This window comes from Saccostrea cucullata, unplaced genomic scaffold (assembly GCF_032062105.1).
Source record: "Saccostrea cucullata isolate Sc308-1 unplaced genomic scaffold, CSIRO_AGI_Scuc_v1 ctg272, whole genome shotgun sequence".
NCBI classification, from domain to species: Eukaryota; Metazoa; Mollusca; class Bivalvia; order Ostreida; family Ostreidae; genus Saccostrea; species Saccostrea cuccullata.
The window spans coordinates 797,138-819,620 of NW_026938795.1; the positions used below are offsets into that span (position 1 = coordinate 797,138).

At 33.7% G+C, this 22,483-nt stretch overlaps 2 protein-coding genes across 2 annotated transcripts in view; both read left to right on the forward strand.

Annotated features, from left to right (window-relative positions):
* Window positions 1–4,394: 4,394 nt before the first annotated feature.
* LOC134251280 (histone H1-delta-like) lies at window positions 4,395–5,034 on the forward strand. Its single transcript, XM_062733664.1, has one exon. The coding sequence runs from the start codon at window positions 4,441–4,443 to the stop codon at window positions 5,032–5,034; it is 594 nt and encodes a 197-aa protein (XP_062589648.1). The 5' UTR covers window positions 4,395–4,440.
* A 6,847-nt stretch (window positions 5,035–11,881) lies between these two features.
* The window catches only part of LOC134251290 (Ig-like and fibronectin type-III domain-containing protein 2), a 30,468-nt gene continuing 19,866 nt past the window's right edge, over window positions 11,882–22,483 (forward strand). Inside the window, exons 1-13 of the mRNA XM_062733680.1 lie at window positions 11,882–11,969; window positions 12,236–12,339; window positions 15,048–15,144; window positions 15,654–15,776; window positions 16,193–16,246; window positions 16,480–16,608; window positions 18,278–18,433; window positions 18,948–19,108; window positions 19,632–19,773; window positions 20,540–20,575; window positions 21,018–21,152; window positions 21,239–21,391; window positions 21,745–21,890. Coding sequence (XP_062589664.1) covers window positions 11,906–11,969; window positions 12,236–12,339; window positions 15,048–15,144; window positions 15,654–15,776; window positions 16,193–16,246; window positions 16,480–16,608; window positions 18,278–18,433; window positions 18,948–19,108; window positions 19,632–19,773; window positions 20,540–20,575; window positions 21,018–21,152; window positions 21,239–21,391; window positions 21,745–21,890 — 1,500 coding nt within the window. The 5' untranslated portion in view covers window positions 11,882–11,905. The remainder of the gene's footprint in view (window positions 11,970–12,235; window positions 12,340–15,047; window positions 15,145–15,653; window positions 15,777–16,192; window positions 16,247–16,479; window positions 16,609–18,277; window positions 18,434–18,947; window positions 19,109–19,631; window positions 19,774–20,539; window positions 20,576–21,017; window positions 21,153–21,238; window positions 21,392–21,744; window positions 21,891–22,483) is intronic.

Genomic DNA, 22,483 nt, shown 5'->3' on the forward strand with positions numbered 1-22,483 from the left:
TCTGCTTGCATAGAACAAAATATTGATGTATTTGACGGGGACATTTTATATTTTTGAGATATATAATTCACTCTTACATTTTTTTAATAAAAAAAAGGGGGGTGTATTGATCCACACTGCAGGTGCCTGTGGTATAAGTCAAGTAAAATAGCAGGCGAATCCCATTTAATTTCAGGCACACGTGGCATTGGGGGCAACGTCACTGAATATTTTTAAAAAACGTAACATTGCCCCCCGCCCCTTTAACACACACTTTTCAGTTAATAAAAATAGACATAAAATAGGCATTGAAAATTAGGGCTTGGCCCCTAAACGATTTTAATTCCCTCCCCTTTTCGACCTATAGTTTGCTTCCAACGCCTATATAATGTGTAAATCATTATAGTACATGCATGTTTTAGAAAGAACGAATCTTTTACAGAGTTTTCCGAGTTTTGGGAAATATCAAATACACTTCAGTTTACTGAAAATATCTATCAAAATCTTTGTATATTCATATCTACCCCAGTCTGTCCTCCATAATTTATAAACCGGGTATGTATATACATTTGCTTTCTGTTTTCATTCTTTGTTTCCGCGTCATGTTGCTTTATTTATACCCCACGCTTGAAAGCGGAAGGGTATATAGTAATCGGTATGTCCGTCCGTCCGTCTGTCTGTTAAGCTTTGGGGTACCAATCTCTTATCTGCAACTCCTCTTATACTACTAAGTGAAATTTAATGAAACTTTCATAGAATCTTTATTACATATTGCCATTGTGCACATCCTATTTTACTTTTTGATCCGACACATATTTTGGGTTTCCCGGCCACAGTAAAAAGTTGACTTTGCAATTATAACCATATGGGAGGCGGGGGTATCATTTAGTGAGCTCATTGCTCACAATACCTCTAGTTTGAACACATGTACATGTCACAGGTACTTGTGGACGGAACTTCCCTTCCAATATTTATTTTTGAAAATTAAAAAAAAATAATATATAAAAAATACCTTTTTTTTTTCATGTAACGCGACCGACCCAATTAAATCGCAAAAACTGACAAAGATTTTTTAAATAAGAAGATTCAAATATTTTTTTATTGTTAACCAAGTTTCATAAAATACAATATCATCAAAATCAGTTTTTAGAAACGGCCGACATTGTGATAAAAACGGTAAACTGTGATTTGTTGAAGAAAATGGCGCTGCAGATGTGATTACTGAGAAATAGTATACTTTAATAAAACAACGGCTATACTTTAATCTTATGCCTTTAGCTAATTAGAATTCTTCACTCTTGAAACAATTTGATAATAATTTTTATATATCAAGTTAATTAAGAGTGTTTTGAAACAAAAAAAAATGCTAATCAAATAGTAATACCATAAGAATATATAAATTTTTGAAAGACATTGTTGACAGGTAAAAAATAACAAATTTTTTTCTGTTGAATTTAAGGAAACAATATATTTTAATGGTATTTCAATAAAAAGGTTTTGAAAAACTGAACTAGAACACATTATTCAAGCTTTTGTCTCTTTTTATTTAATTTGAAGTGGTTTATTCTTAATAATCCACGTGTATAATTACATAAATTATTTATGTGTTTAATAATATGCCATTACATTTTTGAACCAAAAAACTTGTTATATATGTCATATCATATTCATCCTGATAAAATATAATTCAGATTTTCTATCAATTTAAATGCCTTTATTTATTGAATAAACTTTAGACATGTAATTTATATACATGTAGCATTTTTATCATTTGTAGATTTTCGATTTACACAAATTAAATATTGTTTAGAAATTATCTATTATAAATAGCTTTGAAATCAATGCTCCATTAAAATGAATCGCCCAGTGTATTTTTCTTGAAAATTAGCGAAGTAAAGATTGTTTCTTTGCTTTTAATCACTTTGAGATTTGTTTGGACGAAAACATTTCCCCATTGCAAAACAAATTTAATTAAAAGGAATAAAAATATATGAATTTGTAAATGCAGGGATTACTTGAAAAGCAAACTTTACTAACATTTTTATGGTACTTTTGAATACTTTTTCAACGTTCCTGTGATAAAGAGAAAGTATTTGGTAAATTTCCTGCGAGGTTTTCAAAACGCGCTAAATTTTGTGTTAACTCCAAAGCAAAATTCTCTTAATTACTCTAATGAAATCCCATTGGCCCTCAAAAATTTCTTTTAATTTTCTAATGCACACGTATTCAAATTATCATTTCAAAGAATTAAAATATTATTTTAGCATATTTTCAAAGATTTTTCATATTTTGTGTAGCAGAACCACTTTTTCTTTCGAAAAATTTCACTTAATCTAGGATAAATGTTTTTGCGAGCTCGATGGCGATTGATTTTGTTTGAAATTAAAGATTAGAATGTTCATACGACAATAATAGTTGTAAATTAATAATTAATCAAAAATTTTCCTTTAAACAGCACATTTTACATTATTTCATTTTGTTCACAAATCGCTTTCTTTTGTGCTTTTCTCCGCGCTATAATATAAAAGGTACATGTATTTTCTATTAAATTTTGCTTACACTTGAACGGATCAAACCGATTCTTGGAAGAGAATAAAATTGTTTATAACCTACCAGCCCCGGCCAAGAGCCCAAAGAAGAAGGCAGCAGCGAAACAAAGAAGCCCGCAGAGCACCCAAAGTTATTACATTTTTTTTATCATGTAAATGAAAGAGAGGAAGGGAAAAAAAAACGGCAAAAACACAAAGTTATGTTGAGAGACATGTATAAGATCAGTCCATGGCCTTGTCGTGTTTTTAATTCTGCTCCTTTAGGGAGCTTTCTTAATTATTTTTATGTCTTAAAAAGAGAAAGGCGTGGGTGGTGGGTGACATCTTGTACATGATAAAAACGGTAAACTGGTCAGTATCTTATAGAGAACATGACTGCATGACTATTACTTTAATCCAATGACTATACTTTAATCCAAATTAAGGCTATACTTTAATCCAAAGGCTATACTTTAATCCAATGATTTAATGTATTTAACAAAAAAAATATTTTTATATATCAAGTTAAATTAAAGTATTCTGAAACAAAAAAAAATGCTAATCAAATAGTAATACCATAAGAATATAAGATATTTCTGTGATACGACATTGTTGAGGCCAGGCTAGAAAAATAATAAGATTTTTTTCTGTTCATTTTGGAAACAATATCATTTTACTGATGGTATTTCAATAAAAAGGTTTTGAAAAACTGAACTAGAATTAATTATTCTTACAGCTTTTGTCTCTTTTTAAGATTTATTTTATTTTGAAGTGGTTTATTCTTCATTCCAAATCCACGTGTATAATTACATAAATTATTTATGTGTACTTGTAATAATATTTGCATGTACATTTTTGAAAAAAAAAACTTGTATATAGTGTCATATCATATTAATTAAGTAAAATTGATTTTTATTTTCCATATCAATTTAATTATGACTGATTTTTGAATAAACATTAGACATGTAATTTATGTACTGTACGTATTACTCATGGCGGCCATTTTCAGATTTACACAAATAAATACACCCAGCTGTTCAGTTGTTAGAAATTATCTATAAGTACATATTTACGATACAAAATCAAGTCCCATCCAAATTAAAATGAATCTAACGTTTTGTTCCAAGTGAAAACTATAGCATAGTGTAGTAAAGATTGTTCTTTTATTTGATCCACAACCAGATTGCTAGAAAAAATATGTCCAGCTAGGTCGTCAAAACAAACCTCACTCCTAATTAAAAGGAATAAAAATATATGAATTTGTAAATGCAGGGATTACTTGAAAAGCAAACTTTATTTTCCTGAACATTTATTAATTGTAAATATGAATATTTTTACAAACTCCTGTGATAAAGAGAAAGTATTTGGTAAATTTCACATCAGACGCAGGTTTTCACAACGCGCTAAATTTTGTGTTTCGCATACCAACATTTTCTGCTTAATTACTCTAATGAATTCATTTTTTCCAAACATTTCTTTTAATTTTCTAATGCACACGTATTCAAATTATCATTTCAAAGTAATTAAAATATTATTTTAGCATATTTTAGCAAAGATTTTTCATATTTTGTGTAGCAGAACCACTTTTTCACTTCGAAAAATTTCACTTAATCTGAGGATTTAATCGTTTTTGCGAGCTCGATGGCGATTGATTTTGTTTGAAATTAAAGATTAGAATGTACTTCATATTCGACAATAATTACTCTTTGCTAAGTGCGTACTGTTAACTTGCAAAACATCTTCGAAATCATGAAAGAGACACATTTTACATTATTTCTTTGTCGGCCATGTAAACTCAGCGCTTATCGATTGGGTGCTTTCTCCGACGTCCGCGCTCCGATAATATAAAGCGACGCGGTCGGTTTAAACATCAGTTCGCAATTTTGCTTACACTTGAACGGATCAAACCGATTCTTGGAAGAGACGATAGAAGATGGCAGATAACGCACCAGCCCCGGCCAAGAGCCCAAAGAAGAAGGCAGCAGCGAAGCCTAAGAAGCCCGCAGAGCACCCAAAGTACATCGACATGGTTCTGGACGCCATAAAAAATCTGAAAGAGAGGAAGGGATCCTCCCGCCAGGCCATCCTCAAGTACGTCATGAGCAAATTCAAGGTGGGCAACGACGCTACTAAAGTTAACTCTCGTGTCAAAGTGGCCCTGAAGAACGGCGTAAAAAGCAAGGTACTGAAACAGAGCAAAGGGACCGGAGCCCAGGGCAGATTTAGTGTGGGGGAGAAGAAAGCCGCCGTCAAAAAACCAAAGGCCGCCAAGCCAAAGACCGCCAAGAAGCCTGCAGCAAAGAAACCCAAAGCAGCCAAAAAGCCAGCAGGAGAAAAGGCAAAGAAAGTCAAGAAATCACCAAAGAAGGCGAAGGCAGCCAAACCCAAAACTGCCAAACCCAAGACAGTTAAGAAGTCACCAAAGAAAGCTACCAAGGCAGCCAAACCCAAAAAGGCAAAGACTCCAAAGAAGGCAGCCAAACCCAAGAAGACCAAGACACCCAAAAAGGCAGCAACCAAGAAATAAATGTTCTCTGTGAGAACTCGCTGCTTCTAGCAGTAAAGCAAACAAAAGCCCTTCTTAGGGCTACCAAATTCTTCGAAAAGATGCCTCTGAACAAGACGTAAAAGAAACGTTGAATCATCGACCTAAAGCAAATTGCTTTAGGTCTATGGTTAATTAGCTTAACACTGACATATTTAATGTTGTTCGGATTGACCAAGATAATCAGTCCATCAACACTAAATAAGTCATGAACGTTAGAATCAGTTCTCTTACAGAAGGGCGGATCCAGGTTGGATCAGTACATAATCTTATATTATAGACAAGGGCGGATCCAGACTTTTTTAATTTTTGGGAAGGGTGTTGATGTGTCAGACTCCGACATTTTTGACAAGAGAAAAACAAAATTAACAACTTGCCCAAACTTTGAAACCATTTTTAGGGGGGGGGGGGGGGGGGGGTTAACTGGAGAGAGAGAAGATGAAACACTAAACTGCAAAGTACACATTTTTAAAACCATTGTGCTTAATTTCGGGTATTGGTATCCATGGTCATTTATTTTTACACAGTATTGAATTTAATGATTTTGAAAATCATAGGGGGAGGCATCGTCGCAAGCCACGGGTTTTGTGTCCATTCTACTTCCACAAACTGGACACAAAACCCGTGGCTTGCGACGATGAGAGGGAGGAGGGTGCGGACTCTTGACCCCCTCTATTATACATTTTTAATGATACGGATCCGCTCACGTTATGATCTGTCGAAATATGTTCTGTAATATTTGTTTTTCATGCCATTCCCTCACCGGGACAAATGGTTTTATTAAATATATATCGAAAAATCGTTGTCTTAGAATATTTTTAGAAGACGTTTTATAGTGTAACATAGTATTTTTCAGAAAAAGTTATTCATGTACAGACATCAAATGTTATATATTCTCTTATTTAAATAAAATAGCATGGGCGTCGGAAGCAAGTGGGAGCGGGGGGGGGGGGGGGGGTAAACCAACAAAAAAGGTAACCCAAATTTCCAATGCCCATATAATGTCTAGATCTTTGCATTCCGACGACTATGAATAGTCTCAAACCTAGGTGTAGGATATATATGTTGATTAAAAAAAAGAGAGAACCAATATGTGAGAAATAAAGGGATATACAGTTTTTTAATATACTCTAATAGTAGCTCTCCGGTCTGTTAATATTTTTTTTTCTGAGAGTCAAATAAAAAGCACAGGAAATTATATAAGTCCCTGTATAGAACTTTTCCGGAAATTTACGCGCGTGTTTTGACTTTTAGATTGAATGTTTATGCAAAAACTGAAAGTGAGTGGAAAAACTCGGAGGGAAAATCGTTTCTGAGACAATTACTATCACGGTAAGACTATTGTTCATGAATTATAACAGGTAGTTTTTTTTATTTACACATTTTTTGAAGTATTTTACTTGAAATATGACAATGGGTGACAAAGGACAAGATAAAAACAACTGAAGAACCATGCATCAGTCAGGTCAGACAGGTGTGTTATGGATTTTTTCATTGAAAGGCAATGAAAACCGTGTAACATTGTTACCATCCCTGGATAGGAAAATTGGTTAAAATTTTAAAAATAATGCTGCATTCCAGGGTAAAAAGGATAACCAGTTTTCCACAGTTAACACACATGCACATGTTTAGCTGTTTAGACTGTCACGGGTACTTGACACTGAAATTGAGTGTATTTACACATACTCAGTATTTACAATTACTTCCAGTGCCCATGGTTTCTGTATTACTATTAGAATTTAATTCATACTTTATCCCATCGTATAATAATAAGACAAAGGTATCAACTACGAATTACATGAGTACCCTTCCTCAGAATCACTCATTTTCACTTTAATCTAGAAAATTAGCTGCAGATCTGTAGCTCTCTGAAAAAAAATTATTGGCAGACCGGAGAGCTACAGTGCCACCCATTGACAAAACTGTATATTTATTGCGCACAAAAAAGTGCGAACAGTTCTGGATTAATTCTTCCAAATTTTTACTTCAATTGCAAAAAAGGCTAGATTTCAAAATATCCCTTACTTCTCTATCAAGTACTCTTGCAGTTTACATCTGTATGAGCATTGGACTGAATTATCTTACAAACCAAAATGGCAGTATAGATAGTACAAAAGAAGCGATTTGTGAACAAAATGCTCAATTTCAAGGGCCAGGAGTGCTGTTTAAAAGAAAATTATAATTATTAATTTTTTATTTAGTGGGAACATTGAAAGAATATGTTAGGAACAGTTAGAAATATTTTGAGATGACAATTTAAAAACATGGAGAAATAAATTAATATACTGTACAGTTTATAGACAATCAATGTACTTTTTGAGTGGCCATGGGATTTGCAGTGGTTCTAGAGCATTTTTTTGGAGTTCTGAGAAGTGTCGAAATAAATTTTACAGTTCGCAGGTCCAAATACCAATGAGGAGAACGTTGCACAGTCCTTCAAAAGTGTAAATATTGTCCAGTTCGCAGAAGATCCTCTCAAAATAATTTACTCTAATGGCTAACCATTTGGAGCATGAAATGTTCAAATGTCGTCCAAACAAATCTCAAAGTGATTAAAATCAAAGAAACAACCAATCTTCGAGGGCGTAATTAAAGAAAAATACACTGGGCGTCTCAGGAAGCTGAAGCATGATTTCAAAGCTATTTATAAAGAGTATTTAAACAATATTTAATTGAACCAAACTTGTTTTATTCTCTGCCAGTTCGCAGAAATGATAAAAATGCTAATGTATATACAATGTCATAGTCAAGAAGTTTAACCCATAAATATTTCCATTTCTAAACTATAATAATTTTCCTTTGAAAGAAGCGGAGCTATGTACATAATCTGCGGAAGCTAAATTCACAGGTCAGATAGTTGCAGCATAGATCCTAATACGCATGCAACTATCTCTGTGGTTTTAAACTATTCTCTAAGGAGGCCAATAGAAGTAAACAGACATAGCCTTTGTGTTTGAAAGTCAGTGTCAAGCACAAAAAAAAAATTGGCATGGAAGTCCGGCATGTGTACATTTTAAAAAATACAGTGTCCTGTGTGTATTTACACATATTTTTAAAGAAGAAGGAGGGGTCCCACTAAAATGAATCCTATATAAAATTACTTCTCAGAATTTTCTGGATAAGTTTTAATATTTTTCATTAATATATAATGAATAGCCATTTTTCTTCAGTATTAAGAATAAAACTAAAATTTGTGAAAATGCAAGGATGTGTCACTCAAACCCGTCCAGAAATTAGAAGTTTCAATAACTATGAGATGAAGTAAGATTTTCATTATTTTTTTGTGTGATATCATGCTATTGCAATATATAAGTCATGATATTTTACTGAAAGTTTGAGAAATTATTAACTTCAAATCATCTGTCTCATTAGGCGGGCCTTACATGTACCATGTATTACGTACCTTTAATTCAACAGACAGGTTTGTTTGTTGTTGAACGGCCCTTTCGAAAATTTATTCATTCATATGGAGACGCCAAGACACCTCCAAAACACTCTTAATTAGTCATGGTAAATTTTATTATCGAATTGTTTCAAGAGTGAAGAATTCTAATTAGCTAAAGGCATAAGATTGAGACGTCGCCGTTGTTTTTTGAATTTCTCTAATCACATCTGGGCGATTTTTTTCAACAAATCACAGTAAACAAAAGTTTTGAAATGATTTTGATGATATTGTATTTTATGAAACTTGGTTAACAATAAAAAAATATTTGTTTCTTCTCATTTAAAAAATCTTTTGAAGGTGCGATTTAATTTATTTAAAAAAAAAGGTATTTTTTATTTTGGCCTTGGCTAGTTTTGATGCCACATAAGGGCTAAAAAGGGTATTCCAGAATGAGATACAAGTAATCTTGTTTATACTTTGCAACTACTACAAGGACACTTGTACTGATAAAAATTTGTCCGACCACGTGTAAGCATCCTTATAGATGTGAACATGAGAGAACCACTTGTTTTTTTTTTTAATTGTACATCATTCTTTTCAGAGAAGAGTGAATTGAATGGCCCTGGGGCTTCTTGTTTTTGCTGTTTTACTTTCAACTTGGAACATTTTTGTAACTAGAATTTTAATGCAGTTCATACCTGCAAGTAGATATGTAAATCAATTGTTCTCCAATTTATTCATTGGAAGAAAGTTCTAGTCTGATCAGAACTAGGTGAAATCCAATGCATCTCCTGTAATTTATTGCCTCTTTTCATCAGGTGATCCGTTTTACTTTTTATTATAGCTCAGTTTCTGCATGAGTGAGCATACAGGTAGATAATACCTAACAAAAACTACCAGAGTCTGAATAGGTTGGGAAATTACAAAACTTCAGTTTATTTACGAAATGGTTACACTGCAGCGATTAATGAGAGAATCTTCGTGACTGAGTTTGAATGAACTGAGGTCTATTTTTAGGATCGGGCTGTTAATCAGTGTGCTTTTAAATATTTTAGGTTGGACTGTATGAGAAATAGCCGCTTCAAGTTGGATAAGTGAAGATTAAATAAGGTCAGTTATTAACACATTTTAAGCATGTTAAGCTGATTAATGACCTGTGTAGAGATCGACTTCATGTTTGTGACAGATAGGTACAATCATAACTACTCTCTCCAGATCTAGGAGCAATCAGGCGGAACGTCAAAATACCTGAACATGTATACTAATGTAAATACACAAAGATACCTTGTTATACTAATGTGACTTAGCTGTACTGTAGGAGTGATTAATTAGACTGATAATTAACATAAAACAAAAGAAAGGAATACCATCTTCAATAAGTTTGTTAGCATGGTAAATTTATGTTACAAACAAAACATTTTATGTATATAATAGCTAAGGAATATTTGTGGTTGACCTAATATCCAGGGTTGTTTGCTGAATCAATGAATACTGACTAAATATAGACGGAGGCAACATTGATCTTATATATATATTATGTAGACGGTTTGTACTGCTGGTGTTTATATTAGTATCTTATTAGTTGTGTCATGAGAATGTAGATTAAATTTTATGGTGCTTCAGTTCTCCAACATATGTATCTCTCATACAAAGATGTCAATTTACTGTGGGTAGGTTTTAGGAGTTTACAGGTACAAGTACTATTTCTTTATGATGATAAATTTCTCATTTACGTATTTGTAATACATATACAGACACAAATTATCATTAAGAAAAAGTGATATAGGGCGAGGCTTGCTGAACCCTCCATCATGTTTTCGACCCGAGCCAAAATATTGCTTTTATTTGAAGACAGTAACCATGTATTTTGTTTATCCTGCAACATATCTTTACATATCTGACCTCCAAAACGAGCTATTTACAATTTAATTCAGGCACATCTTTGCAGTTGAAAGTCAGACGCCATAGCGTAAACATTGCAATATACATGACGTCACAATGCTTTTAGAACGTCGGAGTACATGCACGAGGCTGTATTAGGGCATTGACCAAATAAGCTAAGGTTACCTTTATTAGGTCAATGCAAGGGGGAGTTGCTGGATAAATGACCATATTTGGTATACAGCAGCAGCAAGCATTAATCTGATTTGTAACAATCTAAAACAAGTAAACATTGATGTAACCATCAATTGTCGCCCGGGAAATGTATAAAGTAAACAATGGAAATGAGTCTTGATCATCAAACCGCTTTAATATATGTGAAAAGGCATGCGTCTAATTGATGGCGACGATAGTCGCGAATATTTTGAAAACTTATAGTCGGATCAAAAACAAACAAAAACGATACCATTTTAAACTTGATCAATTCCTCGTGTAAATGTTGGCTGCATAAAATATAAACTGAAGTTAGACACATGCATCACCTATATTCAAAAATGTATTAATGTTTAATTTTAGAAAATAAGACATGAATGAACTATGCAGAGTACGTTTTTATGCGAGAAGTAAAATTTGATGTTCTTAAAAAAATGGATCTGTCGTTTTTTCAATAGTAAATGATAATCAACTTTATATATTAAATATGTAAAACATATTTAATTTTACATATTCACTTAATGGAAGTTTATATATTATGTATATCGTAATTTAGAAAGGGAAGAACATTCTGATTAACAATCTTTTCAATGTTAAGAAAACCTTTAATTCTGAATAACTTCTCCCTACCCAATCACCATACTCCAACACTTAAACTTATATGTATAGAGCAGCCCGGTCCTCCGGGCTGCAATAAAAGTAAATTCAGTCAAAGTGTACATAGAATTGTTACAAACTCTGCATACCTATAAATATTTAGTGTTGTTTTGTTTAAATAAATAATCTCATTGATTAGACTGCTTTAAAAAAAACCCTAAATTACAAAATGTTACAGGCATCTGCTTGACAGATGGGAGAATGATGTATATATATTCTCAAGAGTCAAGACATTGTTCCAGTTTTATATAATGGAGTCTGTTTAACCGGTTATGTAAGCAATATTAAGTAGCAAAGTAATGTCTATATTTAGAGTGATTATGTCTGTCATTGACCTGGATATAAAAAAGAAACATGTCTATTGAGGATGGCTTTTTCTTATCATATTTGTTTATAGTCATGCATAAGTACCGGTACATGTAGAGAAGGATTATACAAATACACTGTACGTAACTCATGTATATAGCCCTTTCCCATGGTCAATCCATTGATATATCAACTTCACAAAAAAGTATATCAACTGAGTCTGAAGTGCAAGGTGGATATACTTTTATGAGAAGTCCATATATTTATAGATTGACATACGAAAAGGCTACATTTATGGTGTCATTTTGCCACTATAGAAATTGTAAATACATGTATATGAAGTAAAATACTTAATCAAGTGATGTTTGTTTTTGACAGTCCCTGTGACCCTGTGACTGAGATGTTAAGCTTATGAGGATGACTTCAGTCAAAGCTGCACTGTCTGTGATACTAGCAGGACACCTGCTGATTGGAGGTAAGTAAAGGGGAAAGCAGGTAACGGGTCAGGTATAATAATAATGGCAGGTCTAAAATTACTCAATAAGATGGGACAATATAATGAAGAGAATTAAAACATGTTCAGTTTCAAAATCTTATGGTACTTGGGCATTCAGTGGGTGCTCTTTCTGTTAAATGATATTATGTTGTTTTAATGATCTGAATTATAGGAAAGTAAGTCTGTTCACTGATGCATTTTCTTCAAGTTAGTGCTATACTTAGATGCTTTCATTTGTTTTGTAGTGTCTGCAGAACTGAAAATGTTGACAGACCCTACAAGTTTAACTTTGAAGAAAGGATCAACTGTTTTATTTCAGTGTACTATACAGGATTTGGGGTCAAAGAAGGTAAGACCAGATAAAATAGTGTTCAGTACCACCATATAAAGGCATGATTTATCACTTCTTCCCTTCTTATCTTGAATGTTTGGATATCTACCATCTTGGTCCTGTTGGAAATGAGACAGTGAGGTTGTACTGTAAAATCTTTGTAAGTGTTGATTAAACATTCACTGGTTGGATGATCCTTACTGATTATAAAAACAAACCACCCAGAGTTCCTGCCCAGTCCTTCGTATGTTTTTATTAATCATTCAAGGATACCTGAATCCTATAATTCAGTGTAACTTAAGGATACCGACCCATAACATCTAGTTATGAAAAGAAAACACCTCATTCACTATAACCTGCTCTCAGGTGTTTTGATAGTTTGAATTTATTTCCACCAAGGGAAGAGAATTATGTAAGGAATGTATTTTTGTGTGTTATTTTGGTCATTAGTGGACAAAATTCTCTGTGAAGTGCACACAGAGTTTACTGCTGTAATAGGGGATCTAGACCAGTAGACACTTGTTCATTCATGACAAACGGTGTTATATTTATATCTACTGTATTAACATCAGTCTATATACCATTGAAATGATAAATGTCACAATCACATGCCCTTATTATAAATTATTTAGCTTCGTAGAACAAATGATGAATTTTCATGTCAAGGTTAACATATTAGTCTTTGACTTTTATTTTCTAATTTCCTTTTATCATAAATCAAGTTTTAGTATGATAATATCAACATTTTCAGAGATTTGAAATTATTTTAAAAAACCATTGGCAAACTTTTGGGCATTCATTTTGTATATTTGTGCATTATCTTGTATTACAGTGGCATTTAACTTATTGGGGATATCTGAATCACCAGTTAAATAAGACAAAATAACATTTAAAAATTTTGTTCCAATGAATAATTGTCTGGATACTGAAGCATCCGGATATCTAACGTCCGGATATCTGAAGGTCCACTGTATACAAACAATCAGCAAACAATGTTTAATTTGTTCAGGGTAACTGCCTTAAATATGCATAGGATTTGAATTGTTGATTTGGCCATCATAAATGCATTGTAAAGGGTCATGGAAGAGTACAACATTTATGTCATTGTCATTAGGTGTACAAAATTTAACAGGTACATATCAAGTCATTTTACAATCATTAAAAAATATTACTGTTCATAATTTTAGACTTTCTAGAATGCAGATGTATATTTTAACCTCAGTATCTTGAATCCCCAGACTCCTTGAAGTTTTCTTTTGGTGTCATTGAGTTTAGATGAAGCTTCATCCACTTGATTCCATAGAAGTAGATGTTTCTTGTCTCTCAATTAAAAAAAGGCTTGTCTAGACAATTTAGGAACATTTTAACATGTAGACATAGGGAATGTCTTCTTTATTTTTTGTTTTAAATAAGGATGAAAAATAATGACTTATGTGAATTATTACCATGTCAAAACACTTATGAAACAAAATCCATCAATAATGATAAAGAAAAGTTTTAGTATTTGATTTCTTAAAATGATATGAGATTTTGAAGAAAAGAGAAATTCAGATTTATGAGCCCACACAAGTTTGTTTAAGCAATAGATAGTTTGCGACATTATAAAATTAGCGCCTTCTCATTATCGGCATAGGTTGAAGTTTACATTATTATATATGTAGGGTTGGTAATTGTTTGTCACACACGTGGAAAATGTAAATATCTTGCAGCGATGATATATTGTTTTCTAGTTATGAATGACATGCCACAAAACCACAAGCATTTGATATGGTAAACAGAGATTGGGAAATCCTTGTGCATTTGAAGTTGATGAAAATTAACATACTGCAATAACAAAGCTCTGCAGTTTGCAGAACATAAATTAACATGTTCAATTAAAACTCTCAAGTTAATTTTTAAAAACATTTTTAGAAAACGAACACTAGGACATTTTCTGGAACCCAAATGACATGTAAAAATATTCAGTTCTTTTACTGTAGCCTAAGCATTCATTTTTCACACTGTGTGTAAACTAGGACACCTATGAAATTTATAATTGTCTTTTGCACTGTAGGTCTTGTCTTAACTGATGATGTTTATTTTATAATGATATTATATGGCAGAGGTCTGGATAATGAGGCAAAAATAAGATCCTGTGGTTGTAGGTTTTATATAAAACATGGGAGAAAAATGTGCATTAATTATTAAATAACAGTCAAAAAGATTTAATATTAAAACTAAACATTTTTAAAATTATAGCACATTTTACAAGATTGCAAAATTTTAACAGGTTTAAACAAATTAATCAGATCAATAGTAATTGATCTCAACATTTGCAAACAGTTATTTATCAGAATTTTGATAAAAAAAAAGAAAATTAAAAAAAAAAAAATATATTTTATGTGGATGAATGATGAAGTATTCAAAATCCTTTTGCCATTAATTGCTAATCACTTAATAAACTGTTAAGTAAGAGTTAATGTAGGCTTAATTCACTCTGTAAAATTCTGTGAACAAGATTTCATGATTTTTTAGCTCACCTGATCCAAAGGCTCAAGTGAGCTTTTCTGATCAAAGTTTTACATAGGAATATATAGAAAAAATCTTCTCCAGAACCATTGGGCCAGGAATTGAAACTTATGTGGAAGCATCCTCATGTAGTGTAGATTCAAGTTTGTTCAAATCATTATTATAAATTTTAGTCGTCTGCATTTGGTTGTCATCCCAATTATTTTTAATTTTTGTAGGTGATCTGGAAAAACTTAATAGATGGGAGCAAAATCTCGGTGAACTCTGAAATTCTTACCCAGGATAAATACAAATACACTATAGAAAGACCCCAAGGTGAGATCAAAGGGAGAATGACTTTGTTTCAGAAAATGTTTTAAAAGGTGGCGATGAGATTCTGGTTTCTTGATTAATCGTGCATCAGTGGATTAAGAGGGTTACAACTTGTCAATTTTGTTAGATCAGTTTAGCTAGTTTTCCAAAAAAAAAAAAAACAAAAAAACCAAAGATCAATGTAAACATGCTTATGATGAACAGCTTATAATGAATTGATGCCTATAAACAAGTAATTTTCATTCCACATGGCTATTATTTTATAAGCATACTGTTAATCTAACAAATATAAGGAATTATCTTTAACAACTCTTTGTCTCATTGTTATAAGCATGTTTTACATTATATCATTCTGTGAATCTTGGAATAGGAATCTAAAACAGTTTGAATTGTAAATTAGCTTTTATGGACATAGCAGGATTTAAATTGTTACATTTAAACCATAGCATAACTAGATAAATCAAATTGACTTAGTGCTGTATTTAACTGTCATCATATTTTCTACTTTAAAGACACTCAGCATTTCCCTTTCCACCTTCGGATTTATGATATACAAGCCAGGGACCAGGGTCATTACCAATGTTTTGTGGACTCCGATCATACAGTCTCCGTCACACACACATTGACAGTGGAGGGTAAGGCCACCTTAAATTAAGTGAAGAGTTATCTCCCTGTGGCATGTAAATACTACTGAAAAAAAGGTACCTCATTTGTGTCAACACACACTCATTGACAGTGGAGGGAAAGACCACTTTAATTCTGTGAGGAGTTATCTCCCATTGTCATTTAAATACTATAGAAGATGAGGTACCTCATTTGTTTCAGTTACATACACATTGACAGTGGAGGGTAATACCACCTTAATTGATACTGTAGAAGAGAAGGTACCTCATTTACACTAAGGAAAACCAATTCAAAATTCCTGAACTGACCTCATCTGAAAAATGTTGAACTGTAACAGCCTTAAAAAGAACAGTTATGGTTGCTGTGATGTTCAGTGTATAGTCACAGATAATCTGATATTTAACAAGATGAAATGTTTCTTATTTAGAGGCCCCTACAACCCCAGCACCAGGGAGCGCCACCTCAGATTTCAATGTCACAGGTAAGTGAGAGACATTTCTAGTGAAAAAATCAAATGTAGCAAACAATTTACAGAGTTTAGAATCAACAGTCTTTGGTTGGAGTGTGAAAAAATTGAGAAAAAAAGTTAAACATGCATGTTTGTCTGATAATCCATTTAAAAATGTATCTTTCTTATCTCATTTTTTTCGGATTGTTTTGATCATTGAAGTTGTACACTCAAAACAGAGAATATATGTGGTTTGTTATTTTCAGATTGCTGTTTGGCTCAGAATATGAGCAGCTCTTGTTTACCAGTGTGTCATCCATCATCCAGACCAACGGACCTGAACGTGGTTACAGCATGTGCTCTTGATTTTGATAAAGTGTTAAAATGTGGTACAGGTCAGTTCATCTGAAAATGAAAGTAAAATATATCCTTTCTATTCACCATTTTTAGGTCACCTGAGTAAACTCAGGTGACCTATTGCTATCACTTTTCGTCCGTCGTCGTTCGTCGTGCGTCGTGCGTTAACATTTGAACATTTTTAGCTTCTTCTCAAAAACCACTGAAACAATTTCAACCAAATTTGGCATATAGCATCTATGGGTAATGGGGAACAAAAACTGTGAATTTCATGGTCCCTGCCCCCCTGGGGCCTGGGGGGTGGGGCAAAAACCACAAAAATTAGTGCAGTCTTTAAAAATCTTCTTCTTTACTCCTGGACATCAAGCAGTCAAAATGTTTGCATGATTGTAATCAGCATTGAATCCTCTACCAAAATTGTGAAATTCATGGCCCCGGGGTCATGGGTTCTAGTGCAAGGGCGGGGCTAGATAAGTATATAGTGAAAATGCATTATTTCTTTGAAAATCTTCTTCTCTGCTACTGGGTATTAAGAAAACCTACTAAGTACATAGTTATGATGAGCAAGAGTGCCTCTACCAAAATTGTGAATTTTATGGCCCCAGGGTCAGGGGTTCTGGTGTAAGGGTGGGGCTCTATAGATTATAATAGTGAAATTACATGAATTCTTTGAAAATCTTCTTTTCTGCTCCTGGGTATTAAATAAACTAACTAAGTGCATAGCTATGATGAGCAAGAGTGCCTCTACCAAAATTGTGAATTTTATGGCCCCAGGGTCAGGGGTTCTGGTGTAAGGGGGGGGGGGGGCTCTATAGATTATATAGTGAAAATACATGAATTCTTTGAAAATCTTCTTCTCTGCTCCTGGGTATTAAATAAACTAACTAAGTGCATGGTTATGATGAGCAAGAGTGCCTCTACCAAAATTGTGAATTTTATGGCCCCAGGGTCAGGGGTTCTAGTGATAGGGCGGGGCTCTATTGATTATATAGTGAAAATACATTGAATCTTTGAAAGTTTTCTTCTCTGCTCCTTGGTATTAAGCAGATGAACTACCTATATAGTTATGATGAGCAAGGGTACTAATCTTCCAGAATTGTGAATAGGGTACTAATCTTCCAGAATTGTGAATTTCAAGGCCCCAGGGTCAGGGGTACCATAAAGGAGGGGGGGGGGGCTGTACTTATATACTGAAACTGGATGAATTGTTTGAAATCTGCTCCTTGGTATTAATCAAATATTTTTGAAAAGCAAGGGTGCCTTTTCAAAAATTGTGCAGTGTGTGGAACTAGGCCTAAGGGTCAGGGGTTCATGTGTGATTGGGGCATTACTGATCATGCTGAATATTACTAATTACTTGAAATGCATTTTTTGTTCCCCTACCCTGCCTATGGGTATTAAGTAAACAAACTAAACAACTGCTAAGTGTATTGTTATGATGATCAATGGTGCCTCTTTCAAAATTGTGAATGCCATAGCATCTGGATTAAAACATGAATCAAATTCAATCACTGGAAAGTTGTTGCATAATGCTCAGGTGACCTATAAGGACCATGGGCCTCTTGTATGCTGACACATCCTTTGCTTAATTTACTACATTTAAGAACATTGTATCCTGCCAACAGACTTCAGAACTGCTTAGAATGTCTCCGTGCTGTATGGAAGAATTGACATTTATGAGACACCATGTCATATTTGACATTGCAGATGGAAGAAACCATGTGGGTTGCTGTAAGAGGAGAAACCTGCCTGATATTTGTCTGGACTTTTGTTCGGGGACCATGCCGGCCAGTCTGAACGACAAACATCTGACCTGTCTACAGCAGCTGGATGACATCCTGGCCTGTCTAGAGGAAGGTCAAGGTCGGTATCTTGTTATCAGGATTTAGGGCTACAGAAAATAGCGAGTTTATAACTCACTTAAGTCAAGACTGAAGAGAGCTTTTGATCAGTGATCATATTATGTGTTCTTTAACTTTCTGCAATCCTTCCTTCTAAAAGGGGCTGGGGGGTTGCAGCCATTTTCAGACTATTTCAAATTTCTTTAGAAGACCTCCATATAAAGATATACAAAATGATCATTTTAAAACTAAAATGTATGAATTTTTGCTTTTCCAAATGATAGTTGACAGCTTAAGATACTGTATCTAAAAATAAGTTAAATCTGGTGGTTAATTTGTTGACCCCCCCAGCCTCCTTAAAAAAGCAGCTGGTTTTAGCTGAGTATAGCAAGAAGGAAACTCCTTTAGATTCTGATGTCATAGGCTCAAAGGTGAAGGTCTAAAGGTCAAGCTCATTGTTATCAGCATACCACAGGGTCGTGGATGACTTTTTTTTTTGTTGAAGACTGTTTGATAAGACTTTGGGTGTTTTACAGACTTGCTGCCCGGCCCTCCCACCTCTGTTTCTGTCGTACAGAGTGTGACCGACGACCAGACAGCCATGCTGGTGACCTGGAAACCACCCAATCAGAATCCACAACTAGTGACGGGATACAAAATCTTCTACAAACTAACCAATGATGCCCACTACAAAACGGTCAGTATATGTCCAAGACCACTGCTGAAGGCATGAGTTTAGATTAATGGTTTGATTCACATTTTGTCAAAAAAGCTGGTGAATATACACATTAGATGCTGGATGTGGCTTAATTTTTTCAGAAAAGTGACCAGTTTTAAGTTCTGGAATGAGGGTATATTTAGAATATTGAATATGAATTTTAGTGTAATACACTAAACTTAGATAACTGAAACATTGTGACTTATCCATTTAAGCAAAATGATATTTGGTGCACCTTATTAGTATTTTTAGTATTTGAAGAGGGATACATTATTTGAAAATATGATATAATCTGAAATTTTTGTATAAAATCTAAGTATAGGTATATTGTATTTAAGTGCTTTAATATGTTAACTATTAATATTCCAACTTGACAAGTTCAGAAGTTACTGATTGGACTGTTATTTGTAAACAGACCCCTTACTAAAGTTACTGATTTGACTGTTATTTGTAAACAGACCCCTTTACTAAAGTTACTGATTTGACTGTTGTTTGTAAACAGACCCGTTTACTGAGTAAGGATCAGCTGATGTACAGACAGGTGGGACTACAGTTTAATGTCCAGTACAGTGTGTACATGGTAGCTGTAGGGGACCACGGGTCGAGCCAGCGCTCCGAGAAGTTCATCATCACAGTCTTACCAAGTAAGCAATACAGGAAATACTGTATAAGGCCAAAAAGAATTAATCAATAGTTTCTCAGGCACTGCCGCATCAGTTCAAAAGTGGCCGCATTGATCAATTTTATTTGACATATTGAAAAGGGGAATAACTCAATTTTCTATTTTTCCAAGTTGAAAAAGAAAATCGAGTTATTCCCCTTTTCATAAATGCTAAGAAAGAGGTTTTTATTAAAAAATTTTATTTTATCAGTTAACTTTTAAATAAATGTTTGGAATAACATTATTTAACGTTGAATACATATTATAACTAATTTCAGAGAACAAAACTTAAGAATTAGTAGATATTATCATTTTACTGCACAAAAGGTGTAACACCTGCTTCCAAAAAAAAAAAAAAAAAAAAAGCCTGCCTGCCGCATTGAATTTTGAATTTTTTGGCCTGAAAAACTATTAATTAATTTTTTTTTGGCCTAAGCAGAATTTTTAGCGATGATTTTATTTTGGCCTTATTAGGGTGTTGTGATGCTAAAATTAAATATCGCTAAAAATCAATTGCATTTTATTTGTAAAGCTTCTTTAGTGGTCGTTTTAAAATCGCTAAAATTACATCTCGCTAAAAATAAAATAGCAATTTTTTAAGGAAAAATTGCTAAATTTGTGTTTCGCTAAAACTTCCATTCATACGGTAATTTTTAAACTATAGTTCAGTATCACAATTGTATTTGAATGCACAATACTTTGTTTACATGTTCTTGCGATGTTTCTATGTTGGTTATTTTTCATTCCAGCGTCTCCAAAGTCAGAGACGGAGGCTGATATAAGAGGTAATTAATGGTCAATAATTAAACATTGTGTGAGACATCCAGCAGTTACTCCCCTTTAAAAACCCCCCAAAATGTGTTTTTTCTGATATTTATCGTTGAACAGGATTATATTAATGCCATCAAAGCCAAACGTTTACAACCTTTTACAATCAAAGTTGGTAATACATGCACCTCTATATGTACTACTCTCAGACTGTCTGTGTAAACTTTCTTTTCTTCTGAACAATTGTCACTAAGATGCAGACATTATGATTTGCTTTGGATGCTTTAAAAACTGCATTTGCTTTTGGGACTCTGTAGCATGTGATACCAGTATTTCTTGCCATGCTACATGTACTTAATTCATTTGCTTACAAGTAAGATTTTATAGAAGAGGGTAATTGGATATTCATCAGGAACATCTTATTTAGAGCCCTATACATAGATACTACTGATTTTACAGCCTGCTGCTCCAAGAAGGGAGTGAGTGATGACTGCCTACCTAAACTGTGTACAGCGGACATCATGGCAAACGTTAACCCAGTAGAAATTCTACGATGTTACCCAGACTTGGAGAAAGCACAGCAGTGTCTTGTGGGTAGGTATATTTATTGAGATCATTTTATTAAGTATTGTGTGTATGATGAAGTTCCTCTTTTGAATGTTGATGTCTGGGTTTATCAGGCCAGAGGAACCACAGTGCTTGCTGTGCCAGGAACGGTCTCCCGGACGTCTGTCTGTCTATCTGTGAGGGGAAGCCCACAAACCTGACCTTGGATTACACTGCCTGTGTTATTAGACTACCAGTCATTGATGCCTGTGTTCAGGAGGGTAGAGGTGAGGGGTTGTATGTGGTATGAGAAACAGAATACTTATTGGTAGTGGATAAAGCTGTTGAATAGCTAAAGATCTCAAAACAATTATGGTACACGTAAGAAAAATGAACAGTAACTCAAGCAGCATATATTAAGCAGGCATCAATCATTCTGACAAACATAAAGACATGTTTATAAATTTTTCTGAGGTAGGCATTAATTATTAAATTTAGCAAACATGTACCAAGAATTTTCATGAGATTAGGAAACTACAGTCAGGAAAGATTGCACTGTAGTGAGTAACATTAAGTTAGGGAATATTTATGAATAATTAAGAACAGATTTTCCATTGATCCGTCCTGCCTTCCTTTCCAGCCACAATCCCAGGACCCCCTATCAACATAACGGTTCTGCCCGGAGCCACCGAGGCCATGGTTACCTGGGCTAATGAAGGCGCCAAGGCCACAAAATATGTCCTTATGTACAGAGTTCTAGGAATGGACAGTTCATCTTACATCCAGGTAAAAAAAATCAAGGACACGAAAAAGATTAAAAACAAATCAAGTATTTCTGTAGAAAAGACACAAATATCAATGCTCTGCCTATTGTTTCTATTCTTCAAAATCAACCTACAAACCTTAGTAGGTTAATAGATAGAAAAATCAGATGAACACAATGTCATAGATGTTGATGTCAAATGGAACTAAACAAGTTTAGTCCTGGTATGCTTTTGATGATTATACATGTATATAAAATGAAAGGAAAGAAGAATCAAAATATTTTGACAGCACAAGATATTTAATAGAGGATATTCAATGTTTTGTAGTTGAATATGGAATTTATTTCACGAGTGGGACAGGATTTTTGATATTTTCACGAGTGCGAAGCACGAGTGAAAATATCAAAAAATCCTGTCTCACGAGTGAAATAAATTCCATATTCAACTATAAAACATTGAATTTTCTGTTTATTACATTTTTAAAAAAAATTCTTTGATTTTTCCTTTGCCTCTGTCTTTTTTGTGATACATTCATGGACTCGTGACGTCATAGTTGAGCGGTTGAGACGTCATAGCTAAGTGAGGTGAAAACACTGTAAACACGAATTTGACAAC

Excerpts from the sequence above, each read along its gene's own strand:
- LOC134251280 (XM_062733664.1), top strand. The coding sequence starts at position 4,441 with ATGGCAGATAACGCACCAGCCCCGGCCAAGAGCCCAAAGAAGAAGGCA.